This window comes from Nyctereutes procyonoides, unplaced genomic scaffold (genome assembly GCF_905146905.1).
Source record: "Nyctereutes procyonoides isolate TBG_1078 unplaced genomic scaffold, NYPRO_anot_genome, whole genome shotgun sequence".
NCBI lineage: Eukaryota > Metazoa > Chordata > Mammalia > Carnivora > Canidae > Nyctereutes > Nyctereutes procyonoides.
Window position 1 is genome coordinate 38,212,466 of NW_026575134.1, and position 27,005 is coordinate 38,239,470.

The following is a 27,005-nucleotide window of genomic DNA, read 5'->3' on the forward strand; positions in this document are numbered from 1 at the left end:
TCAGAGATGTTAAAACAGAATTCACAAAAACAGAATCAAATCCTGACTTAAATGATACCTGACAGCTAAGCGCTCTGGATAGAGACTGAAATAAACCCTCAGATGACAGAGTTAAACCCAAGAAGTCAGCAAACAATGTCTGAGAACAGTTCTTACAAGACTTCAGCTAAACAGGAAATGAGGCATTTACACATAGGAAACAGCTGCTGGGATTAGACCCTTAAACACAATTCTTATTTAAAGCCTCTCCTTATCTTATTTTGGAAATTATAAAAGAGGAGGTGAAAAGAGTAGAAATAGTATAGGCCTTCTTGCTATATCGTAGGGAAACCTGGCTTTGGTATAAGCTTGAACATTAATTTTCACAGTTCATCCCAAAGTCATCTCTGACACTCAACAAATGTGTTCAAGATATGGTTCCTAGCCTCCAATTTCTAAAAACAATACCTCGGATTCTGTCAAAACAGAGGCTACTGAGCACCCCAGCACTTGAGATACCCGACTAAGAAAGAGAACAAGAAACAAAGCAATGGAAGGCTTAGAGAAAGTCTCACCGAAGAAAATTCTTCCTATTTCAGTACTACCAGCAACCACTAGAGGGTGAATCTGTCACACTATTATTTATTCATAACCACCAGGAAGGAAGAGACCCATTATCTGCGAGCTCATCTCACCCTCTGGCTCCCATAGGAGAGGAGAATCTATTGTGTGGAACTCTCCAAATAAGCCTGTTGTTTGTTCCACAAAACCCCTCCCACAGTCACCAAAACCTCAAGGTTAGCCAGAGCAAAAAGGCCCTGCCTCTTAGCTGTCAACATCAACCACTCAACAGCAACTCAGATGGACAAATCATATAGTAAAAATCACTATTTTTTAATATCACTGAAACAAAATGAACAGATTATATAGCTACATTTTAAAAGGAGGCTACTGAACAGTATGTTAAGATTCCAGTTTAGTAGGGGAATAATAAGGTCAGGGCAGATCTACATGCATAGGAAAAAAGAACTCAAAGCAAGTGCACAAAAATGTTAACCGTAGTTCTTTACCGATGGCCGCTGGTGTACCTTTCTGGGTTTTTCTAGTTTTGTAGTGAGCATGTTTAACTTTCATTATTATTTCAGTATAAGCAATTACAAAAACAACTGCCATAGCCAGGACTTTTGGTCATTCAGTTGTATTTCCTTCTTCCATAAGCAGTGGATCTTGACATTCTTTCCTTTGTTTTACAAATAACAAAGGTGTGCCCAGAAAGATTAAATGACTTGCTTGAGGCTATATAGCTAGTGGCAAAGGCACAACTAGAACCAGAAATCTTCTGGTTCAGTGCTTTTTCCACTAATCATTCTGCCTTACTGTTTCCGTTTGACCTTGTATTACTCTCCTAGGCCTGGAACAGGAAGCAGCTAATGTTCTTGCTAGTCAAGCAGGTTTCCAAGTCCAGTGCCACCCTGGAATGGACCCAAGAACCAGGCCCAAATGCTCTCTTTATGTCAATTGCCAGAGCAGAGAATGACCTGGCCACCCCCACCCACCTAGGTCCAACTCCACTAATGAGGAAGTCAGAAAAGTGGACTTTTTAACAAGCAGACAGGCCACCGCCCTGGGCAGACTCCTTTGGTGATAGCTGTTATCTATCACTGCTTCAAGTAGCACCAGCTGAGGTCTGGTGCCCACTCCACGGCCCCCTCCCCCAATAAAAGGTGAGTCACATGGGAGTTGGACTAGCTGTCCAAATGATACAATACCTAAAAGGTGAATGACTCAGGCTTAGATAATGGGGCCTCTACCCGGGGCCTAGCCCAGGTTGCTATTAACCAAACCTAATAGGAGGTAAAACGAGCACCAAGGCATTTGCTTTAGAAGGTTATGACCCCATATAGAAATTCAGCAACAGCTGCTAGGACAGCTTTAGCACCGAGACATCTGTAAATCTTCTCCTTTCTTTCTTGTTATTTTTCCTTGCCTGGAAAACACTAGGTCTCTGATTTATTCTAAAGCAGGACCAGCAGCCTATGGGCCAAACCTGTTTTTGTACAGTCCCAGAACTAAAAATGGGTTTTTAATGTTTTTTAAAGGTTGTAAAAGAACGTTCATACAACAAAAATTATATGTGGCCTGCAAAGCCTATTCAAATAGTTCTATCTGGGATCCCTGGGTGGCTCAGCAGTTTGGCGCCTGTCTTCAGCCCAGAGCATGATCCTGGGGTCACATGTCGGGCTCCCTGCATGGAGCCTGCTTCTCCCTCTGCCTGTCTCTCTGCCTCTCATGAATAAACAAAATCTTAGGGATCCCTGGGTGGCGCAGCGGTTTGGCGCCTGCCTCTGGCCCAGGGCGTGATCCTGGAGGCCCGGGATCGAATCCCACATCAGGCTCCCGGTGCATGGAGCCTGCTTCTCCCTCTGCCTGTGTCTCTGCCCCTCTCTCTCTCTCTCTCTCTGTGACTATCATAAAAAAAAAGAAAAAAAAAATCTTAAAAAAAAAAAAAAACACAAATAGTTCTACCTGATCCTTTACAGAAAAGGTTTGCCAACCCCCAATTCCAAAGCATTCTTTCAAGGCAAACCTTCTACCAGCCCCAAAATCAATCACTCCCTTTTTCACATCACCAAAGAATCCCATATGAGTAGTAAAGTCAGAATAGGCAGCTGATTTAGTGACCTTCCAGAGTGTCACTAATGTACCACCCTCAAAGGATGCCACCCCCTTTTCACTTTATAACCAAACGTAAAATCAAAACAAAGTATCCGGGCTTTGGTGAGATCAAGGTTTGTTCTTAACTTGAAACTAAAACCATTGGGGATCCCTGGGTGGCGCAGCGGTTTGGCACCTGCCTTTGGCCCAGGGCACAATCCTGGAGACCCAGGATGGAATCCCACGTCGGGCTCCCGATGCATGGAGCCTGCTTCTCCCTCTGCCTGTGTCTCTGCCTATCTCTGTGACTATCATAAATTAAAATAAAAAGAAAAATTAAAAAAAAAAAAAAAAGAAAAAAAAGAAACTAAAACCACAATGGGGAGGGCTGTCACATACACCATTAACTGTCTACTCTGGCCCTGAAAGCCTAAACCCTCAACCCAGTCTTAATACCAAATGAGATGCTAAAGAAATTCATAGGAGCTAGTGAATATCCCATAGCCCCAGGCACCAAGCTCCTTTGTGCCGCTGCTCATCACCAAAAAAGGGGCCAGATCTTAGGCAGAAATAGCCGCAAGGCTTGGCACGAAAGCAAAGGCCACTCTTCAGGATGGAGACCAACAGCCACAAGTCATTAGAATATAGGACTTCCATCATAAAAAAGAAAAAAAGCAAGTCAGTATTTAGTAAAGTCACAAAAGGGAAGACACAAGTGTCTCTGATTAAAAAAAAATACTTAGAAGAAGAAATACTTTTCACTGTCTTGGTAACACCCTTACCCTCCCCCTTTCTTCCCTACCTGAGTCGTCGGCGAGGATCAGAGGGGGTCCCAGTCCGACGGGCAGTGCCATAATCGGACATCATGCCATAATCCAAATCATCATAGCCCATGCTACGCTGGTCATCCTCTAGCCCATAAGGCTCCGGGTGAAAACGATGCAGATCCACACTGCTCCCACCTACCCGAACCTGGGGTTGAGGCCCATACACATCCTGCCTACTAGGTGCCCGATAACCTTCCATACTGGGCCTGTACCGCTCCTCAATGCGGGTCACCCGGGACAGACTGCCATAGTTGTCACTGCTACCGGGATAACCATCTTCATAGTGGCGGCTATATCCATCAGGAGGATAGTGGAAGTTCCTGGGAAGGGTAGCAGTGCCTGCTTGCCCCACATAGGGACCAGGTCCCCCATTGCCATTCTTGCGGAAGTCACGCCCCAAAGTCTGTATATAGTTGTTAGAAACTGATGAGGCATCTACAGGCAGCCCATCTGGTCCCACAGGAACTGGCTGTACTGTCCGTGTTGTCACAGTCTTCACCACTTTCTTGACCTTCACGTAAGGAAAGAGAAAAGAGTGAACACAATATAAGCCTAAATTCTAGACCTAAGAAATGAAACAAACCCCTATGGCAAGCTCACTTTATCTAGAAATGCCTTACATTTACCACTACCCTTTCTCTCCATCGTATTAGTGCCCAAGCAGGAAATCTGTGCTGGCAGTAACCATGACTATAAGGGAAGCTACTGGCAACCTTGTATATTTCTCTCTTCCTCATTCCATTTGATTTTCCCATATCTCTTCTATCTTTCCTATCTGGCCAGAGATCACTTTCTCTATGCCTTCACTACAGATCAATACCTTTCATCCACCCTAATTAAGTGCTTAATCCCCCCCACCACCACCACCAATGAAGACCTTCTCCATCATCCTAGACCTCACACAAGTCTCAGCTTACCGTGGTCTCTGTGCGCCGAGTAGTTCCATCATCAGAGGTCTCCACAGAGACAACAGACATAGCTCCCTCAGGGTCCTCCTCTGTGTAGGTCTCCACAATCTGCCCTGGTTCCTGCATCCTGGGAATGGTGCTATACACAAGGTGACTGTGATCCTGTATGGAAAAGAGGAAAAGGAAGGAACAACTATTAAGCCATAAATATCAACGGTACAACCCAATGAGAAGCAATCTCCCTAGAGACAAAGACTCCCCCCTCCCCGTGCATCTTCCATGGACCCCAAGATTTTTAGTGAGGTAGCTATCCCCACCTTTTGAACTTGTACAAAAGAGAAGACAGAAGTCCTCCGTTCTAGTCACTTAATAAATATGAACTGAGTTAACTATAGCCACATCAACATCCAAGTGACAGAGACAGCAAATTTAACTTCCCAGTTCTGGTCACTGGAGTGAATATGAACTGTATTAACTGAGGCTACATCTACATCTGAATGATCCTTCAAAAAAGAAGTTTGCCCAGTAAAGAACTTTTAAGATGAACCAGAAAATCCCTTCAAAAGCAATCTTCTGGGCAGCCCAGGTGGCTCAGGGGTTTAGCGCCGCCTTCAGCCCAGGGTGTGATCCTGGAGACCCAGATCGAGTCGGATCGAGTCCCACGTCGGGCTCCCTGCATGGAGTCTGCTTCTCCCTCTGCTTGTGTCTCTGCCTCTCTCTCTGTGTGTATTCTCATGAATGAATAAATAAAATCTTTAAAACAAAAAACAAAAAAACAAAAGTGATCTTCTGACTGGGGCTGTTACTCTTCAGAAACTGCCTAAGGCTCAAGACCTGCCAGATTTCAGGTAAAAATAGAAGGATGCCCATTCCAGCAAAAGGATGCAGTAATTGAGGGACCAAACACAGGATCAGCGGCCATTAAAACTCATTCCAAAATACAACTACATGTATACGTTGAAGCTCCACTATTTTCCTAAATGAAAGAAGCTCATCAATGGTTGGGTACTTACAATGTACCAGGCACTAGACAAGATACCAATAATACTCTTATGGGCTGGGGAAATAAGAAGAGAAAAATGAAGTAACCCAGACCTCGAGCCAAAGACATTACCTGGGGTCCGTTGAGTTTCAGATCTGGGAATTTCTGTCGCTCAAGGTCAGCATCGCCCACAAACCGGCCGTTCTGAAACACAGCCCACAATAAGACAATTCATTTTGTAGCCTTCCTTTGCTCTATCAAATACAAATGATCTTTTTTCCAAACAGGAAAAAGGCTTTCAAAAAGATATGTGGCCTGGAATCCTTCTGTCAAGTACTTATAAAAGAACCACATCACTCCTTAGCTTTAGCACTTTCCTCAAAATTGGGATTGGTCCTGGAACTGGCAAAATGGGCCCCTAGAACATAAGAAGGTAAGCTCCATGAGGGCAGACATTTTTCATATTTTTACTTTCTGGTTAGTTTTGTTCAATGATATATTTCCAGTATCTTGAACACGCTTGGCACATAATAGGCACTCAAAAACTATTTTCCAAGTAAATAGCAGAGACTCGGGTAAGTCCTTAAAAATATAAGGAAAGTTAGAAAAGCTAAGTTGGGGAGTTTCCAAAAGCATTCTTTATCGTTCCATGCATCTTCATGTTCTACTACCACTGGAAACTCCCCTATCAGCCAGCTTTTTAAAGAGAAACACAAGAGATAGGAGTCTCCCTTTTCAAGTAGGAAGAAAACAAGTACCCCAATTCCCCTCAACCAAAAACAGTTGTCTCAACATCATCTTCACCAATTTTTAGAGCCAGAGAACACAAGATGCTCTGTCTTAAGCAACAGGAAATAATCTAACAACATTATACTACGTAAAAATACATTTGACTGCTCCTCTTCCAATAGGAAACCGTGAGATCCAGCCATCTTGGGAGACTTATCCCACCCTACTCTCATTACATAGGGAGTGTAATGCTGCAGGGAAAGGAAGTTAAACATTACTCTCAGGAAGAAGGAAGGGTGTGGCTTCATTGCTGAACAGAAGTTAAAAATAAAAGAAAGAGAGAAACCCAGTACTAAATCCTGGAATTCCCCACCACCTCCAAGCCTGGGCAGTCCTGCTCACCCCTTTCAATATATACCTCTCACTCCTAACACTCTATCTGGTTCCTATAAAAATCCTAGAAACATTGCAAACATACTATCTCCCAAGTTCCTGATCACCCCCTACATGGACTTTTGTCCTCTCATGCAACATGCTTCTCAGCATGAGGGATCTTCTCTGTCTTAAAAAATAAGTAATCAATGAAAAGGACTATTAGATTAGAGCATAAGCACTGCTGTTAGTTCCCACCAGAAATCTCGTAAGATAGAGTCTACCGGGCAAGGTCTACTCTACACACACATACCCTCAGACAGATTACATCACAGCAAAGTCAGACCAGAGAAACCATAGGGAACACAAGATACTTCTCATTTCTAATACCAACTCCCCCAAGTCATATCACAGAGTCAGCCAACCCAGAGACCACTGGCTCCTGTGGTTATCTGGGTTAAACAGCAGCACGATGCTCCTTCTCCAGCTCCAACCAAAAGAATTAACAATGACCATCCCCCTCCAAGACACAATTTGCAAAGCCAACAAAACAAGCATACAAGGACAATACGGAACAAGAATACACAATTTATAGACACCGACACACCTTCTGAGCAGACTGTTCCCTGAGGGAGACTGAACTGGAGCTGAGAGGACAAGATGGCCAATTTCACCAACCACTAAGCAGGCATTTACTTTCCTAAATTTTTGTTACCAAGTTGGGGCGGGGGGAAATCAGAGAAAACAGAAGGACCCTGATTATAGCTCCAAACTATAGGATCTACCATGACTAGAATTACATCCCAACCCAGAAACCCCACTCCAGCAAAACAGGAAGTCAGAGAGATGCTTCTCGAGAAAGTGCATTCAGCTCAGCAGAGCAGCAATACCCCCTATCTCTCACATCAGTGCTGGAAAGGTTCACCATGAAGCATGGACACTGGACAGCCCATAACCACAAGGAAAGTAGTTTTCCAAGTAGGATCACAGCCTCTCTATGACCATGCCAAAGTCCTACCTGCAGGTCTGATGGATAGAGGGGTTACCTGATGCCGGCGGGTGAGGGTGCCGTTGGCCATGAGTGGATTGGCATCTTGTGGTGAGACCCGGACGCGTTCCAGTTGCGCCGAGACGTGGCGCCGTTCCTCCTCCAGCGCCCGGGTCAGCTTCTCAAACTGGGCCTCTTGTTCCTTCACAGAGGCCAAGATGCTGGCGGTCGACTCCACCTCTGAGTCGTCCATGAAGGTAAAGGGCGGAGCCGCCGCAGGGCAGGGTAAAAAGGAAGGTGTGGACCACAGAGGGAGGAGCAAGGAGGGAGAAGGCCCCCCTCACTTCACACTACTGAGAGAAGGTACGGGAGAGGAGAGAAAAAGGTCACAGGTCAGAGAAGACAGATGAATCATTAATCCCAGAGCCAAAGATGCCCTCTTGTGGTTTTACTGCAATGCAGAAAGCCAGCCACCACCAAGCCTAAGAGCCCATCACCAATGTCTGCTTAAGCAGCATCCTTTGCCCACTACCCTTTTAACACCTCACCAGAAATAACCAGTGAATGGAAAGGGGCAACTAGATCCACCTCTACACTGTTGGCAGGAGAGGGAGAATATGGCTAAGAGACGTAGTCATGACCAGAGATTAATATTACATTATTTTTCCCTGGAAAAATTTGCTGGCATCAACTCAGTGAAAGTTGTAACTCCACGGTACAGACCAACACTCACTGTCCTGCAGGGGCAAGCCTTTTCTAGAATTAAGGGAGCAGTACGGACCTACAGATCTTACTTAACCTCTCCAAATTTGAACACTGAAATTGCCTCAATAGTGGCAAAATATACTAAATAAATATGCTAAATTAAAATGCCAATCATAATGGAAATACTAAAAAACTTCCTACCGTCAAAAGCAGGAAACAAAATGAAGGCCCTCATATATTGAATACATTTATGAAGGAGCCTTTCTACTTTTCAAGACTACGCTATACTATTAATACTGAAGGTAAACCGTGTGCCTTGGCTAAAGGAGACAAGAGAGCAGTAAAACCACAAAAAATTCTGTATGTAAAAAGGCACGACTTGCAGCAACCTTCATCTCTTTGAGAAATAGGAAAATGAGCATTAGGCTCAAACTCTGAAAATGCCCCTCGCAGTAGTTCATATTCTAACTTCCAGACAGTCAACGGCTGGAACTTCCTACATCCCTGTTATCCTGCCGAAAGTTCTAAATAAACCAACTCTATTTTTACATCTTTACTTCTTCCAACTCTGGATAAATATCCAATTATCTAAAAGATTTGTCTGTTATTTATATAATAAATGATACTTACATAAAAATGAAGAGTTCCCCATTCCCTACTCCATTAACTGCAAGTTGGCCAGTAAATGGAGGGGCACTATAGTCATACAGTTGGACTCAACAGTTTCTTGCTTATAAACTAGCTATAGGTGATATGACCAGTCCAACATATACCATGTCCAGAGGATTTAAAATGATCTCTCTGCCCCTATTCCCCACCCTCTTTTTAACCCCCCATAAAGAAAAAAGGCAATTAAAAATTTTTTTCTTAATAAACATTTCCATACACACCTGTTAAGAGAAGGTCGTAATTGATTGGTTTAACACAGAGAACAGCCCAGTCTAGATTCAAAAAATCATGGGAGAAGCATCCCAGCCACCACAGCAAGGAGGAAGCAGGAAGGAGAGAGCTGCAGAAATATTTGGAGGAAAAATGGGATTGAGAGGAAAATAAAATATACACAAAACATTAAAAAATAAGAGGAACAGGGGCAGGTATTTGGAGAAAGACAATCTGGGAGTGGAAGGGAGTAGCATAAAATATGACTTGGAATTGCTTAATGTGACAAATGCCCTTTGGACTTTGCTCTGTCTTCAGATACATGGACCTTGGATGTAGTTTTTATTAAAACCTGGACTCTACTGTCAAGAATTACTTCTGTACAGAATGAGGAGTAGGTTATAATATGGATAAAAATTCACTTACCCTCTATTCCCAGCAACCAAATTGGGGGGTGGGGGGTGTAGATTTTGTTGTTAGAATGCCCTTCCCTTCCTTCCCACCTCTAAGGCAGAAACCTCAAAGCCTAGTCCCAGCATGCCCACAAAGACATTGAGAAATCAACGCAATTGTCATAGTGTGGAAGACATGTGGGGACTAGCCTAGGCTGGGCCTTTTGCTTCGGTTCCCTTTCCCACGCTCCCCAGAGCCCTACCAACACAAACGCTGGGGCCTGTTTGCTTCAGAGTACATGCAGCATTCTGTGAGCAAGAGCACCCAGAGCAACAGATAGACAGGTGCCCAATAAACTCCCTAATTAATCCTCTACCACTAAGACTCCTTCCAATGGATACAGCACCTAAATCCAAGAATGTGGCAGCCCTTCTAAATCCCTCTGGCCCTGGCTCCAGGCTCCTGCAGTCACTTACTCCTGCTCTTTCTTCTGGTCTATTGCCAAGTTTTCATATTTCTACCCCACATCCCAAAAAGCTACTCAAAAGTCTTTAAGAAGTATCCTCATTTAAAAATAATAATAAAATAAAATTTTAAAATGCTGCTCCCTTTTCATCTCCAATGCTTCATTTTAAGCACTGCCCTTATCCACTACATATGATAATAACCTCTGAGCCATCCACATCAAGAGGACTCAAGCGCAAGAGATTCCTCCATTCTAGGTTTCAACAGGGCTTGAACTGCAGTTACCACTCTGGCAGCCTCGCCCTGTAATCTTCTTTGCTAATAAAAGCCCAAACTACCACTATTATGGGGCATACGGTGACAACACTCCCTGCTGCAGAGAAACTGTCATCCTGTCATAAACAGCTACTTTTTACCCCTACAACTTTAATTCTAAAAAGGGAGTTAAAGGACAGTAGGAAAACTAGCCAGGGCTCTAGGTCAGGAAGCAAGATCTCTTCCTACCTTCTTGGCTTTAAAGGCTGACCATCTAGCTCTAATTTGGAGAAGAGGATAGCACAGAAAGAGGATCAGATTCCTAGCCTAATGGCACGGGGAGATTTTCTGCCTGAAAGATGGCAGAAGCAGAGGCTATGTAGGATAGGCTGCAAGAGACCGGTCCCAGGCCTGGTTCTGCCACTAACCAACAATGGCAAAAAGTCACTGCCATGTTCTCATCTGTAAGATGCCAACATCACCAGCCCAGTTCAACTAAGAGTCACTAAGAGGATCTGGTGAGATAATGTATGCTATACAAATGTGAGGTATTAAGTTGTTTCAGGAGTTAGTTTCTATCCCCCAATTATAATACTTAATGGTAATGCCTCAGCCGAAAACTATTTTGTGAACTAGTAGGTGAGACTAACAGGATCAAAAGCATAACTGGGTTCTGAGGAGTGGATAAGCGGGTTCCCCTGCTCCAGCTCTATTTACTAGGAGGTCCCATCTAGACCAGTGTTTCTGGGACACAGAGTGCAGCATTACACATCAGTTCTGATCCCACATTTGAGACTTTAGCAGTTTATGACCACAGTGAAAGGGAAGGTGAAAAAGAACTAACAACTACTAAGTGTTCTACATTTATTATCATGGCAATACTCACAACCCTAAGGAAGGAAGTTTTACTGCAAATGAGAAAACAGGCTCTAGGTGAAGAAATTACCCAAGGTCTCGGTTTAATAGCAAACTCTGAATTTAAACTCAGATCTATTCCGTTCCAAAGCCCGTGTTCTCTCTCTACTACATGCTGTTAAGTCCAGAAAGTGCAAGTCCAGTATAAGATAGACAGTCCAGTCCCCCTCCCTCATAGTCCTTGTGCTTTCTGCCCAAATATCACAGGAAAAATGGGGGGGGGGGCTTCACTTTTCTTTAAAGGGTTTTTCATAATATCTACACAGATGATATAAATGGGAGAAGAGAAACAAATAGGAGGAAAAAAAGTGGAAAGAAAGCTGTTATATAATACACTGCCTCACAACTCAGATTTGAGGAGTCTTCACTCATGCCATACACATAAAAAAAAAAATGCTTTAGATCAGAATCTGCAAACCATTACCAGACTTTGGCAATTAGTCAAGAAAGTCATGGGAGTCCAGGCCAACACCTTTCTTAATATTTTCAAATGAATTATACTAGTTCTCACCACAAAAACACCATCAAGGAATTCTCAAATTAAGAAGAGGAAGGCTACACATAAGGGGAGTCCTGCCATTCTCCTAAGACTAGACTTTACCCTAAGACTATAACTGGTTTTACTTCTAACAAGCCATAGATCCTATAGACCTGTAAGTCTATAGCAAGGTTCAGGCAATGACAATGGTAAAAACTCAGTCTCTTCTGTAAGAAACCCAAACCAAAAGTTAAATTGGACCAAATACCCAGACAGACCAAAGAGACGATGCCAACCAGGTACCTAGGTAAAAAATATCAGCAACAGGGCAGTCCCTGGGATAGGATGTAACCTGGCCATAGGAATGATATTTGGAAATATGATTCTTAGAAGTTAAGAATACAGGCTTTGGAATCAGACTAGGTTCAAATCCCAGCTCCACTGCTTCTTAGCTGTAGGACTTTGGGCAAAGTACCACTTAATCAGGTTCCTTTTCTGTAAAATGGGAGAAATAAAATAGACGTAAAGGTAGTTATGAGAAGTACGTGAGACAATTCACATAAAGTACTTAGAAAAACGTCTTGACACCAGCAATCTATTAATATGGTTACTGATACAAACACTACCACTACCACAAATAGCTAACAAAAGGGACTAGAGTTCAGTGGTGTTAATAGGACTTTTGAATAAACCACACGTCTCCACATGCTCCCCTCACTGTTTTACAAGTAGCCCAGTAAACTACAGGAATTCTTCACACTCTCAAAGGGAAAAACAAAATAAAATTTCAGACTAGGGGTCAAAAGACCTGAGGTCCTAGTCCTCACCCTGCCCAAAACTAGCTGTGAGAACTAGCTCTCAGGAGAAGTTATAACTCCTGTAATCTTCACTTTTATTACTTGTCAGGGTTTAGCTTTAATGGGCTAATATATGTAAAACCATAGGCTTGGGGATTGAACTTCTTTCCTACATCCATGCTATTCTGATAAGGATATCCAAAGACATGACCAGAATTAGGTAAGCTAGCCCTTATGGAAAGAGGAAAAAGTACTGTCCTCCATTTTCCATTTGAGATGGAAAAAATCTAAACCCCACAAAAGAGTCTTTGGGTTTCTTAGGAAGGAAATTTTATCTTCTGCAGCCAATCCCAAAGCCAGCTTTCCTCCTTCATTTTTTTTTTAAACATTTTATTTTTTTTTATTATTATTATTTTTTATTTATTTATGATAGTCACAGAGAGAGAGAGAGGCAGAGACACAGGCAGAGGGAGAAGCAGGCTCCATGCACCAGGAGCCTGATGTGGGATTCGATCCCGGGTCTCCAGGATCGTGCCCTGGGCCAAAGGCAGGCGCCAAACCGCTGCGCCACCCAGGGATCCCTCCTCCTTCATTTTTTATTATGAAATCAAAACCAATGTCACAAAGTGATGCCTTCCCTCTAAAAGCAAGGATATGCAAAACTCTTCTACGTCATCCTAGGGATTTCAAATGGCTGTTTTAGAGAGCACACTGAGCCTTGTACTGAAGAATACCAATCAGTAAAATATAGCACCTGTAAGACCACAGAGCTGTACTACATAACACTCAAGCCAACAAAGGTAGGTCTTCTAAATCCCTAAAATGACATGTGCTCCAAAATTCAAAGCAATTATTCCTATTCAACCACATACACAGAAAACTGCCATTTTGTTTTTAAAGTAAAGGAATATGTTTTTCCTCTGGCTTTTTACCACCAAGAGTGCTTGTACAAGTCCAAGATCTAAGCACCTCACCTACTACCTGATGTTCCACCATCCTAAGCTCAGTAAGCACAAGTCCAGTACTCCTGTCCCCTTTATTGGGAAGACTTACTCCCACACTAAGCCCAAGTCCCTGGATGTGATTTGTATTAAGGCCTAGAGAAGATTCTGCTCATGTCATGATCCCGAATGATCATTCCTCAGAGTTATAAAACTGATATTCTGGAAATGGCCATGTGTTAGGTGTTAGAAGCTTCTGAGCTTCCCTGTGCATCAGCCTGATGCAAGGCCTAGCTTTTCCACTTATAAGCACCCAAGAGGCTGACTGAGGACTTTCACTTTCACAGGGAAAGATTGGGTCTCATTGTGTCCACCACGAACCTCTCTGATGAATTAAGGGAGTCTTTGACAAATCACTATCTTCAATACTTCTGATTGGGGTTTCAGAGAAAAGAAGGAAAATAAATATATAGTTTTGGGTTTCTTAAAAATATTCTTTGTTAAAAGGAGGTTGAGCTGGTAATCTCTATAGGTCAACAAGACACCTTAAACTCACTTTAGTCTTATTATCCTTACCCAAAGTTACCTATAAGGATTTAGTTTTTACTGTGACTTTAAAAGAAAAAAAAAAAAAAAAAAAAAAAAACCTCCATCATCTTGACCCTAAATTCAGAAACCAGATGGAACATTCTCCTTGTTCTCTTTTCCCCTACTGAGTGTTCTGGGAACCCCCCAAACCATAACATTCTAAATGGCTGAATGCTGGACTGGCTCTGAAGCAAAGGAAGGGTGTGGCTCTCAGCTAGTGAGGGGGCCCAGGACAAAAGGGTATGGAAAGAAACAAAACCTGCTTCTCTCTGGGGCACGTATGACACACACACAGGACTGGTCTAACAAGTCCTTCTGATCTCTCAGGCCAGGCCGCCTCCTTCTCCACCCCCATTACCCACGTGCCTCTCCAAGGCCCTCCGCTGGGACAGACAAGGCTGAATTTTCTCTCAATACTGAAAGTCTGAGACACAGGAGTTACTTACCTGGATCCCGGATGCAACCCTGCCAAAGCCTCACCTAGCCTTATAAGGAGAAGGCAGAGCTTTAGGGAGAGGCCGATAAGGAAACAAAGATAAGAGGGAGGGACAAAAAGAAGGAGGTGTCAGACTGGAGGAAGGGGAGAGGCTAAATGCTTTTCTCCTTTCTACAGGAGAAGGGAGAAAGAGGGAGGTCAAGTACACAATGGGAAATGAGAAAAAGTCTAATCAAACTAGGAAGGTATTATGCAACTCCTATGTCATAAAAGAGAAATCCTAAAATTAACTAGGACACCTTATACCCTTTCCTACTGCAGGCTAGAAAAAAAAATTTTTTTTTCATGGAAAAAAAGCTTAACCTTAGGGTTTTCTAGAGGTCACCCAAATGTTTGAGCTCACATTCCTTTTTTTAAAGAGGCAGCTTCTCACCAAACCCCTTACTTTCTAGCTATGGCAATCTCACCATTTCCTTGCCCATTTTTTGACAGTGACTTGGGAAAGCTGAAAGCAAGTAATTGAGTCACATTTACAGTCCTGCTTCCTCAAAGTACTGAAAAGACCAATAAGACACCCTTCCATCAGGTTTAGAACATACCTGGCTTTTGAGACAAGGAACAGAGAGTCTGAGGAAATCAGAGAAAGTGTGAAGGTCCTGCCTAATTCAGTTATAGGATCGACTGCTGAAGGAAATGTTTTTCCCTCTATAAAAGAAAGAAGAAAATCTGATCTTACGGGGGAAGAAAAGTTGTGAGTTAATTACTGATCTCCCCCTTGAAGTTATCATACATAATCATCTCAACAACTTCTGGGGTGACACTGGCCCCTTTTTACAAAGGAGTAAACTGACATCAGAAGAACTAAGTATCCTGCCCAAGGTCATAGAGCCAGTGAGTGGTGGAAAGGCATCTGTTCTCCCAGGCTGTATTCCTTCTTCCTGAGAGAGTAAAGAGGGTATCAACTTTCTACACGTCTTGTAAAGTCCTTCTAATTCCAATAGAGAAGTTGACCAAAAGCAATTGGAGGGAATGGTACGGAAGCTAACAAATTTGAGTCTTACTTTCACTTCATTAAAAAAAAATTTTTTTTTTTTTAAGATTTATTATTTGAGGGAGAAGGAGAGAGAAATCATGCACACGAGCTGGCAGGGGTTGGGGGATGCAGAGGGAAAGGGAGAGAATCTCAAGCAGACTGTATGTGCTCAGCATGAAGCCTGACATGCCACTCGATCTGACAACCTAAGCCGAAATCAAAAGCCAAAATCAAGAGTTAGATACTTCACTGACTGAGCTACCCAGGTGCCTCTGGGTATTACCTTCACTTTAATGAGCAAGAACTTACTCAATTCTGAGTAAGAATAGCTTGCAATCTACCTCATTTTATAAAAGAATATGAATTCAGGAGGGAAGATGCTAGGGGTAAAAGTAATATGACTTTTTATATAACCATCTACCCTTCCAGTGGAGGGTCTGCTCTAGAAATCTGGCAACATGCCATATTCTCAAATCATCCCCACCTCAAGAAAGAAAATTATAAATACTCCTACTCTCATTTTTAATGTGGCATCTCACTAAACCAAAAGCAGAGATCAGAGCTGGGTGGGAAACAGAAGGAACTAGAAGCAGGGAAGATTGTACTGGCCACATAGGAACAGAGGGGAGGGATTGTTCTAGCGGTATGTTAGCAATCTGCCTCTGGGGCAGCTGTCCTCCTGAGCAATCAAAGGCTGGTTTGTGTGTGTGCTCAGGGACTAGCCAGCTTGGCAAGAAGTTGAGGACTCAGCCACCCAATCTACAGAGTTAGAAGAGATGCCTGTTTCACAGCTGGAATGGAGGGCAGGGAAAACACAAAACAAGGGGGAAAAGGAAGGAGGAGGGGCACAGAGAGTGCTACAGGTGCTATTTCAGTCTAGACAGAAGGGGTAAATTCCCAGGAAACTACCAACCATTCCCTGGTGATGTGCAAACAGTGAATTTCCATTACCTCCAAATACTGAAATCAAGGAACGGGTAGGTTTCTCTAGCTCTATGTGTAGTAGGGTGCCAACTGGAAGGATGAAATGAAAAATGTTGGGCCCCAGCATTACCTGTTTCTCTCCATCCCTTTCAGAACCAACAAAGTATTTGCAACATAGAGTGAATAAACATTACATAAACATCTATTTCTAGAATTCCTTTCTTAATTAAATTCTAGAGATCTATAAATAACAGTAACACACATAAAACTCAGTGAGATTCCCCAATGCTAGGAGATGGAGGCCATTTATATAACTCAAGTGCTGAGACGCAAAAGGCCACAGTCAGAATTCACACTCCCTAATCCGTCAGAGTAGCTAGATGATCCGAGACCCATTAGACACACAAAGACTGCTCTCTTCTGGGTAGAGCCCTGGAGCAGAGCTGCTCTCCAGGGACAAAGAGATTTCACAGGAGAACCACAAAGACACGGCCCCTCTCCGTCCCCCCACTCCCAGCTTTCTCACTTCCTGTCACAGTAGCACCAGACCACAGTCTCCCAGAAACAAACAAATACAAAGTGCTGGATTCTGGGCTGCAGGCCAACCGCATTCCAGGGCGTCCCATCCACCAATCACCAGTCAGAGCTCCCACTTTGCCCTGCTCAGTTCCTTATCATGTTCGGGAAAACAACCCTCCTCCCTGCCCCAAACCAACACTACCCAGGACAAAGCTCAGGCCTTTAAGAATCCGCAGAAAGATACTATGTGTGGATCTAAGGGTTTGAAGGGGTGAGGGGATTTTTAAGATTCCTACTTGGCCAGTTTCTTCACTTTGGAGGCATGGTACTGGGGATTTTAAAGCCGCTGCTGCTCTGATATTCAGTTCCAAAACATGTGATTCATCCCAAAGAAAACTTCACTATGAAAATCTGGTTGCCACTCTGGATGCAGTCAATGGAACATTCCCACCTGGAGAAGTACTTTAAAACACACATCCTCTGTCACCTTCTCTATCACCCATTTCCACTGTTTCCAAAGTCTTTCAAACCTTTCCCCACAAGCATAAAGTTGATTCTTAGAGGCCCCACAGAGAACAAACAAAGGCAGCAGGCTCCACCCTACAAAGAGGCAGGATAAGCACCAGCAGGTGCTGGGAGCAAAGTTCTCTACTTCCCGAGGGAATGAGGGGAGGACTAAAATTGCACAGTAGTCCTGGCGGCAAAGAGGTCAAGACAGCAATCTCAGCCTTTCCTGCTCACTACTCCCTCTGGAGTGGGTTGGGGGCTGTAGATTTGGAACCTCTTCTGGAAAGGGAGGGGGAAAAAAAAGCCTTCCTTTCTAATAAGGGTCCTCAGCTAATTCCAAGAATGGGACAAATGATGCATTCTTCTGTTATCTTGTACAAGCCCATTGGACGTTAGCCCTAAACCCCAGAAGCAAAGATGCAGATAGAAGTCAAGCTAATCTATTAGCCAGAGATTCTTGAAATCCAAAGAAGGAACACCCTTTGCCCACAGGGCTCAATTCCCTTTGCATAAAGCATAACACAGGTTCAGCACAGAGTTCTCCAACCAGGAGATATGTTCTCCAACATAGTAATATGTTATCATTTCTCATTTTTTCCTCTCCTTAAAAACTCCTTCCCCCTTCTTCTTGGATCTGCTAGAAGTAGTCTCGGCTGACCCTCATTTAGACAGTATATGATGCAAAAGGAGCCTAAGTCTGAAACAGCATAATTTAGAAGGAATTTGCCCATATCTGGATCTGACCTAACTAGTTGGAAGGAGGTAGGGCAGGAGTATATACAACAGTCAGCCATTCTACAGCTGGGTAGAAAAGTGGGTAGCTAGCAACACTAGCTATAGAACAGAACTTCAATAGTAGAGTCTAGCCACTACAAACTATCATTGAAGCACACACACAAAAGTTTAAGATCTTACCTAGCATTGAATCAAACTAACTCCCTTTTTCTCTCAAGAATATCTGAGGGGAGGGACACCTGGGCAGTGGTTGAACATCTGCCTTTGGCTCAGGTCATGATCCTAGGGTCCTAGGATCAAATCCTGCATAAGCCCCCCCCCCCCCGCAGGGAGCCTGCCTCTGTGTCTCTCATTAAAAATAATAATAATAATAATAATAATAATAACTGAGGGGCACCTGGGTGGCTCAGTCAGTTAAGAGTCTGACTCTTGGGATCCCTGGGTGGCGCAGCGGTTTGGCGCCTGCCTTTGGCCCAGGGCGCGATCCTGGAGACCCGGGATCGAATCCCACGTCGGGCTCCCGGTGCATGGAGCCTGCTTCTCCCTCTGCCTGTGTCTGTGCCTCTCTCTCTCTCTCTGTGACTATCATAAATAAAATTAAAAAAATAAATAAAAAAAATTAAAAAATAAAAAAAAGAGTCTGACTCTTGATTTCAACTCAGGTCATGATTTCAGGGTGGTGGGGTGGAGCCCCACGTCAGGCTCTATGCCCAACATGAGTCTGCTATAGATCCTCTCCCTCTGCTCTCTAATAAATAAACTAAATCTTTACAAAAATATAACTGAAAAAGTAGTTCCAATTGTTAGTATTCTTTTTAAGATTTTATTTGAGTGAGTGAGTGAGAGAGAGAGCATGTGAGTACACAAGTGCAAACGAGCATGAGTTGGGAGGGGCAAAGGGAGGAAAGAATCTCAGGCAGGCTCCACCCTGAGTGCAGAGCCTGACACAGGGTGAGATCATGACCTGAAAGTTGAACACTTAACCAACTGAGCCACCCAGGTGTCCCCAATTGTTACTATTCTTATCCGATTCTCTCTCACCATAGCCGAGGCCAAATAAATCAGACAATTAAGTAGTATCATGTGAGGTAGTTATAGAAAAGGAGACCAAAAATCTAGTAGGGGAGTTTTTGGAAACACTTTAAAACAAACAAAAACAAAGGGCTGTAAAAAACTCACCCCAGAGAACTGGCCACACCCATATCAATGCTGTTGCTCCAAAAGGATGCTTGGCAGGTTCTCTGCCTCAAACTGAGCAGGTGAGACAGAAAAGCAGTGCTGACTCAGAAATACAGTCACCCCAGGGTGTGAGGGAGGGAAGGAGACCAGTATAGCCAACGGATTACAATTCAGCATGACTTCACCAAAGATCCTGGTTCTAATTGTATCTCTGGCTGTTTGTGGACATATTTAGAAAACCCAACCGAAGGAGTAATGAATGGGTAAGAAGAAACTCAATGGAGGGGCACAAGACTTAAGCTGAATACTCAATGGTTGGAAGAGTATGAATCTGTTTTGCTATCTAACTTCCCACATACCCCTCTTTCCAAATCAAGCCCAAAGCTGAAAGAATTGGGGGGCGAGGGGGAGGGAGGCAGAGAAAAGAATGTGACAGAGGAAAGCTTAGCTACATTCCAACTAGCCACCATCCCACATGGTATTAAGAGTGCCTGAGAATCCAATCCCACTACATGGGAGTTGCTGGGGCTCTGCTAACATACATCCAATTCCTCCACCCCCCAACCCCCAAACACTCTAAAAAGAAGCGTAATTGAGATAGCTTGATGAAGGCACCAGCTGTTTCCACCACTCTCCCTCCCCCCAGCCCCAGAGACCACAGTTAAACTCACATCAAACACTTAATACAATTGACTGGGCAGTAGGAAGGAGAAGCCAGGACTAAAATAGCAGGAAGAGTGCCAACTGGCCCCACTTAGAAGGAATGTTTTCTTGGCTCAATTTAAAAATAAGAAACCTTTGTCACCCACTCCCTTCTGCCCAATTATGTTCTCTTTTCCACAACCTACCCCCTCAGCGTCAAATGGATTTCTGTTTCTTCCCTACAGCTCCTTGATCTATTTTCAAATGTCAGGGAATACAGGGGAAGTATAAGGTTCAATGTAAAGTAATGGCTGGGAGACTGAGAGGCATCCTGGACTGCAACAGCCAAACCCAGCACAGGGCTCTCACACAAGGGCAAGGAGACAAGAGCCCACAGAGCACCGTCTCCAGGTTTCAAAAGAGGAAAGAAGGGAACGTAGATGTTTCCACACTTGAACAATGATGGTAACCTGATTCCCAACGCATGACGAGTAGCTAGTGAAAAGTATTAACAAGATCAGCCCCTCCCCCACCCATATTAGAAGTTGGTCAGAGCTAGCCAAGGAGGAAGGGAAGGAAGCCAGCACTTCCTTTTCAGACAGGAAGTAACATTGGCCCTTCCTGTCGAGTTTTAAACAAATTGTCCAGCTGAGTTTCAATGAGAACATCCTCTCCCAAATCTGTGCCACAATTTCAAAATGGAGAGGGGAAGTGGAGATATGGTCTGAGTTTCCCTCCCTCATAAGACGAAGTCCTCCATACCATACTAAGTGCTGGGCATACCCTCCAAATCAGGCAGTGACATCTGTAATTCCTACATGATACAGGCTACAGAGGTAGACAACTTCAAATTCCCACCACATCTACTACTATGAACTATTCTTCTCTATTTTTTTTTTTTTAGATTTTTAAAAAAATTTTATTTACAATTTAAAAGACAGAGAGGCAGACACAAGCAGGAGCAGGCTCTCTGCGGGAGCCCGATGGGGGACTCAATCCTAGGACCCCAGGATCACGCCCTGAGCTGAAAGCAGATGCTCAACCACTGTGCCACCCAAGCGTCCCTCTTCTACTTTTTTTTTTTTAAGATTTTATTTATTCATGGGAGACAGAGAGAGAGAGAGAGAGAGAGAGAGAGAGAGAGGCAATCTCCATGCAGGGAGCCCGACCTGGGACTCGATCCCGGGTCTCCAGGATCAGGCCCTGGGCTGTAGGTGGCGCTAAACCGCTGAGCCACCCGGGCTGCCCTCTTTTCTACTTTTAATACTAATTTAAATAACCACCCACATGAGGAATCACAGAGATATGTGGCTTAACTCAAATGTTCAGGTTTCATCGTCCTCAGATCTGAGTGATCAGAATCACCTGGAAAGTTTTTTAAAGAAATACAATCTCTTGGGGCGCCTGGCTGGCTGTCTGGGGAGCGAGTGACTCTTGATCTTGGGGTCATGAGTTCAAGCTTCACATTGGGTACAGAGATTACTTAAATAATTAAATTTTATAAAAGAATTAAAAATACAATAAAAAATACAATCTCCCAAAGCTACCTCCTCATCCCCCATACCTCAATTTCTAAACAGAATGTCTGGGAATTCATGCTTTTAAAAGCTCTCAGTGTTGGGAACCACTGTACTAGCCTATCCCTAGTACAGTGGTTATCTGACCAGCACACTCCTCTAGCAGGAAGGACACTGGTTATCAAATACTATGTTGGGCCTATTACTGTTCATCAGACAGCTCAGATCATTATTCCAGGCTGGATTAGAGGCTCTTGGAAAGCACAGATTTATATATATATGGGTGGCCGGAATGACACAGTCCTAAATTCTATATTCTAGACTCAGAACCTAAAAGAATTATCTCATTTTTTTTGGAATCCTGAGCTGCTACATTGGAGAATATTCCTATTTACATTGCAGACTGGACAACCCTGATTATTTTTAAAACAACTTAGTTCAACTGTCCTCCAAAAAAACAAAGAACTATGCTAACATTTTTAAAGACTCATTCCATATCTCATCCCAGAAGAAGTCCAAAATCCAAATCTAACATTCACTACCGTAGATAATTCTAACCCAGTTGACAATACTGATTCAAGGGTTACCACTGACACTTATTCAAGCAAAAGTGACTTTAACTTCTGGTTTGAGTAAGAGTGAGTAAGTAGCAAAATGTTTTTATTTTTTTTTTAATTTTTGTTTATTTATTTATGATAGTCACAGAAAGAAAGAGAGAGGCAGAGACACAGGCAGAGGGAGAAGCAGGCTCCATGCACCGGGAGCCTGATGTGGGATTCGATCCTGGAGACCCGGGATCGCGCCCCAGGCCAAAGGCAGGCGCCAAACCGCTGTGCCACCCAGGGATCCTGCAAAATGTTTTTAAAAGAACCATAAAGAGAAATATTTCCACAAGAAGCATGTCTCACTGAAGATTTTGAAAAGAAGAATGCCACTGAAAAACATACTTTCAAGACGACTACAAACATGGCGTGCCTGGGTGGCTCAGCCAGTTAAGCACCTGACTCTTGGTTTCAGTTCAGGTCATGATCTCTGAGTTGTGGGCTCCAGCCCTGTATGGGGCTCTGCTCTCAGTGGGGAGTCTGCTTGAGATTCTTTCTCTCTCCCTCTGCCCTTCCCCATTCGTGTGTTCATGAGCATGCTGGCTCACTCTCTTTCTCAAATAAATAAATCTTAAAAAAAAAAAAAAAGGCAACTGCAAACATCTGTGAATGTTGAAGTAATACACATCAACCAGTTATTTAAAGCAACTTCAAAATTAGGGGAATCTGTGATCGCCTAGAGTATTTCCTATGCAAGATGACACAGTTGACCAAAGGAGAAGAGGATGGTAAGGAAATAAATGTTTCCTGATTGAGGTCATCTCCCAAGGATGATATTAAGTAACAGGATGACAGCTAGATAGTATAATTAAGGAGAAGGACAGAGGGTAACAAGGTCAAGTTGCAGAGCTAAACTCCAAACAGAGAGAAAGGGAGAACAGATTCTTTCACTGAAGGACAGGACTAGTTAAACCAGATTATCTTGAGAGGGAAAGTTAAGAATGGGTGATTCAAGACACAAATACTCTGGAAATCGACTACCCTTTTACTTTCCCATATGTAGTTACCATAGAATATCAATCACTAAATAGTTGGTGGTTATTCCTCAACCCCACCAAAGTCAACCAGGCCAAGTGGCTCAGTATATTCTTTAATAACCCTCAGTGCTTAAACATACATATGGAAAGGGAAAATAGTGCAAGAAATAGTGCAGAAATCCGTTATGGTGACCTATAACGTGGTCCCTGAAGCCATTAAACACCAATGATTAGGGCTTTGGGGAAGCAGGAGCTTCTTGGTCAAATGAGCAAAAGGGAAAGCAACAGATAAGTGGGATAGGCATATTTGATAAACCAAAGCAACAAATGTACTCAAAAGGAAACTGTACCAGATCTAGGCTGTCACTTCTTCTATTCATAGAACATCGACTATATAGGTAAGAAGGTAGAGAACTATATTTCTCTAGGGAAGAAATTTTTTTTATCTCACTTCCCAAACACATACAAGCTTATTCTTAGTTACCCTACTATTATACTCTCCAAGACAAGGGTCATCAACCTATGCAGAATCCACTACTCTGCAAATTATGAGCTGACTATACTCACACACAACTCCTGCAATGGGACAAAGATGGAGACTGGATCAGGTACTGCCTCAGCTCTTTACAGAGAACACACAAAAAATCATTAACAGCCGTTGTCTCTGGGGTCTGAAGTGAGGAAATGACACTGTTTTGCCTGTACATGATGAGGTCCCATGTTAAATTATCCCCTCTTCTCCCCAACACATATCCATTGAACCTCTCTGAGTAGGTCTATGTCTGTGTCTCCCCCCATCTCTCTTGCTCACTGGTAACAGAGAGGCTGTCCCCAACTACTCTCTATATTTAAGAACTTCATTCCTACCCCTGTACTTCTTATTCACCACTCTAAGTGTTCTGCTTTTTTCTCAGTAGTATCACAAACTCTGGTGTACTATGCATTTACTTATTTATTCTCCATCTCTTCCAACTAAAATATAAACCCTGTGAGGTCTACCTGGTGGTATACTGTTATATTGCAGTGAGTGGCATACAGCAGGCTCTCAAATCTATTTTAAGATTTTTTTTTTTAATTCATAGAGACAGAGAGAGAGGCAGAGACACAGGCAGAGGGAGAAGCAGGCATCATACAGAGAGCCTGACGTGACCCTCTCCAGGGTCTCCAGGATCACGCCCTGGGCTGCAGACGGTGCTAAACCACTGCACCACCAGGGCTGCCCTCAAATTTCTTTTAAATGAATGAAGATGTTTCATTTTTCCAATGAAAACAAAGTTAAATCTTATAAAAATAAGTCAACTTTGTTCATTTTTCTTTCTATACTTTTTTTTTTGCACACAAAGGTTTATTCATTACATCTTGTTAGAAGACTTAAAAGATACTCTTCTATTGTTACAACTAAATATTTGGAGTAAAGAAATCCTGCCCCTCCCCTGCGAAAAAAGTTTCTAGCTATAAAGTTCTATACCAAGAGAGTGACATACACATCCAAAAAACATCACCCTTTAATCTTTTTTTCAAGATTTTTTATTTTTAAGTAATCTCCACACCCAACATAGGGCTCAAACCTACAACCCCAAGATCGAGTCGCATGCTCCACCCACTGAGCCAGGCAAGCACCCTGACACTTCACTTTCAATTAATATGTTAGGTTATATATGTCTTCTGAACCTTATGGATGGTTGCAAAACAGATATTTTTACATATATATTAAGAGCTCACGTAAGGTAGTAAGATAACAGAATGGGGCAAAGAAAGAATGCTGTCATATTTTCTTAAAATAGCCTAAGGTGGCAATTTTTAGAAATAAAAATAGGAAAGAGTAGAAAGATTCTTAACTTACTGCTGGGAGCCCTCTTTCTGAAAGATCTGTGATGATAATTATAGAAATGTACTTAATGATATCTTTCATTTCCATTTAATGTAACTTTCTATACTTTTTTCCTAATTGTGATCTTAGACCCATCTCCTGGGGTCTCCTGTAGCCTGACCTTCAGCAGGGTACACATTCAAATGGCTAACTCTGCCCTGGTTTACAAAGTAGTCAATGGACAGAACAGCAGAGAGGTTACAAAACTTCCTCCATTCCAACACAGAAACACAGTGGAAACAAATCAGATTGGCACCAATTTCTCCTTTAAAACAGACTACTCTATTTTAAAGGTGTGCTGAATATACACCAGCCACTTTGTTTCAATGAGATTCACTTCACTTGCAAAGAAATGGAAACTGTGGGTGCTTTGATTAAAGTATTGAAAAGTTGACCTAGTTTCTATTACAATGTCTTATGTCCTCAACCATCAGAATATATTTTGGTTTCTTAAAATATAAGCTCCCTAAAACAAAAATCTTTTCATGCCACAAAGCAATCTCTCAATGTGCTACTACATTCCAATACAGAACAATGCAGGAAGCATACACACAAAACTGGTAATTTACTCTTGGAAAAGTACATTTCTTTTGCCCTACTGACCAGTGAACCAAAATGAGTAACTGATTGGTATATGTGCATGAAATCTGAAAATCAAAGATAAAAAATAATCTGAATTACTAGAAGAGATCTTCTTGAATCACAATTTATCTTAATCTGGATCTAACTGAAATAAAGCACAAGCAGTATCCTAATACTTGTACCTTTAGCACATAAGTACAATTTATTCTATGATAAGAACCAGAAACTTCTTTCTTATGAAGTGTTAGCAAGGCAAAGCAATGCCCATGAAGACCACCAATCTCAAAAGAAAAGACAGGGGACACCATAAATCAGGAAAGCAAACAAAAAGGAGAAAATGTAGAAACAGCAGTAGACAGGAATGCGGGTTTAAAAAAAAAAAAAATGTAAAGAGCTGGGTGGGGAGTTGTGTTGGAAGGCTACGGAGTGCCAAACAGAAATTAGTTTAAATACTATTCAGAACACCAGTTTCATGGGTCGGTATGACGAGAAGGAAAACCTTCAGCTAACAGAAACCTTGAAGTTTCCAGGCAAGGCTGCATCTAACACATATACATTTCCCCAGGCCACAGTTTGCCTTTTCCACATACAAGAGCAAATCTCTTTCTTAGAAGCACACTTCTCATAGGAAGCAAAATTTCTACACGCCCCAGTTTTACAAATGTCCATTGGGTTGAAAATAGAGAATGGTGTTTCCTGAACATAAAAGAGGGAAGTTTATTTCAAGAAAAGGGATAGTAAAAGCCTGCCTTCATTTCTATGTAGTTTCCTGTACAACCATTCATAGCTGAATATTATCCTACAAAATCCTGGTTGGACAACACTTCAAGGTAAAGAATCTGGTCCAAAGTCAAAAATAATAAAGCCAAACAAAGCTTTCCCAGTCCATTCTCTGCAAAATTAAATAAAGTTTACCCTTGGATGCTACAGCTCTGTCTCTTGTAGATAGAAAACATGGGAGAAACCTTTTCGGTGGCTTTTTCTCTAAAGTCTCCTCCAAGTCTCTGAAGAAATTACTGTAAGATATTCAAGTTTTGCCACCTGTTTCTCTTCCCCCACTGATGCCTCACTGTACTTTATTAAAAGTTATCCATCAGGGCGCCTGGGTGACTCAGTTGGTTAAGCATCCGCCTTCAGTTCAGGTCATGATCCTGCGGTCCTAGGACCCAGGTCCCAAAGCTGTCCCCTGCTCAGCAGAGAGCCTGCTTCTCCCTCTCCATTTGCCACTGCCCCTACTTGTACACACGCACTCTGTCAAATAAACTAAAATCTTTAAAAATTAAAAAAAAAAGTTATACATTCCTATATTTTGGACAGCTCTGCCCAAATAACTCCCCAAACTTGCCTATGCTTAGACACTTTTTTCCCCCATTAAAAAAACAGTTAGCTTGGGGCATCTGGTTGCCTCAGTTGGTAGAGCATGCAAGATCTCGGGGCTTTCAGTTCAAGCCCCACTTTGGATATAAAGATTACTTAAAAATAAAATCTTAGGGACACCTGGATGGCTTAGCGGTTGAGCTCTGCTTTCCGCTCAAGGCCTGATTCTGGAGTTCAGGGATGGAGTCCCATATCAGGCTCCCTCAGGGGAGCCTGCTTCTCCCTCTGCCTAGGTCTCTGCCTCTCTCT

At 42.8% G+C, this 27,005-nt stretch overlaps 1 protein-coding gene across 9 annotated transcripts in view; it reads right to left on the reverse strand.

Moving 5' to 3' along the window:
* The window catches only part of CTNND1 (catenin delta 1), a 47,298-nt gene that overhangs the window by 14,510 nt on the left and 5,783 nt on the right, over positions 1-27,005 (reverse strand). For 6 of the 9 annotated variants that reach the window (XM_055301078.1, XM_055301077.1, XM_055301076.1 and 3 more), the window contains exons 2-6: positions 9,036-9,154; positions 7,499-7,793; positions 5,484-5,555; positions 4,379-4,531; positions 3,437-3,972 (exon numbers count right to left, since the gene is read on the reverse strand). In XM_055301078.1, coding sequence (XP_055157053.1) covers positions 3,437-3,972; positions 4,379-4,531; positions 5,484-5,555; positions 7,499-7,693 — 956 coding nt within the window. In that variant the 5' untranslated portion in view covers positions 7,694-7,793; positions 9,036-9,154. The remainder of the gene's footprint in view (positions 1-3,436; positions 3,973-4,378; positions 4,532-5,483; positions 5,556-7,498; positions 7,794-9,035; positions 9,155-27,005) is intronic. The other 3 variants (XM_055301072.1, XM_055301073.1, XM_055301079.1) reach the window with 3 other exon arrangements.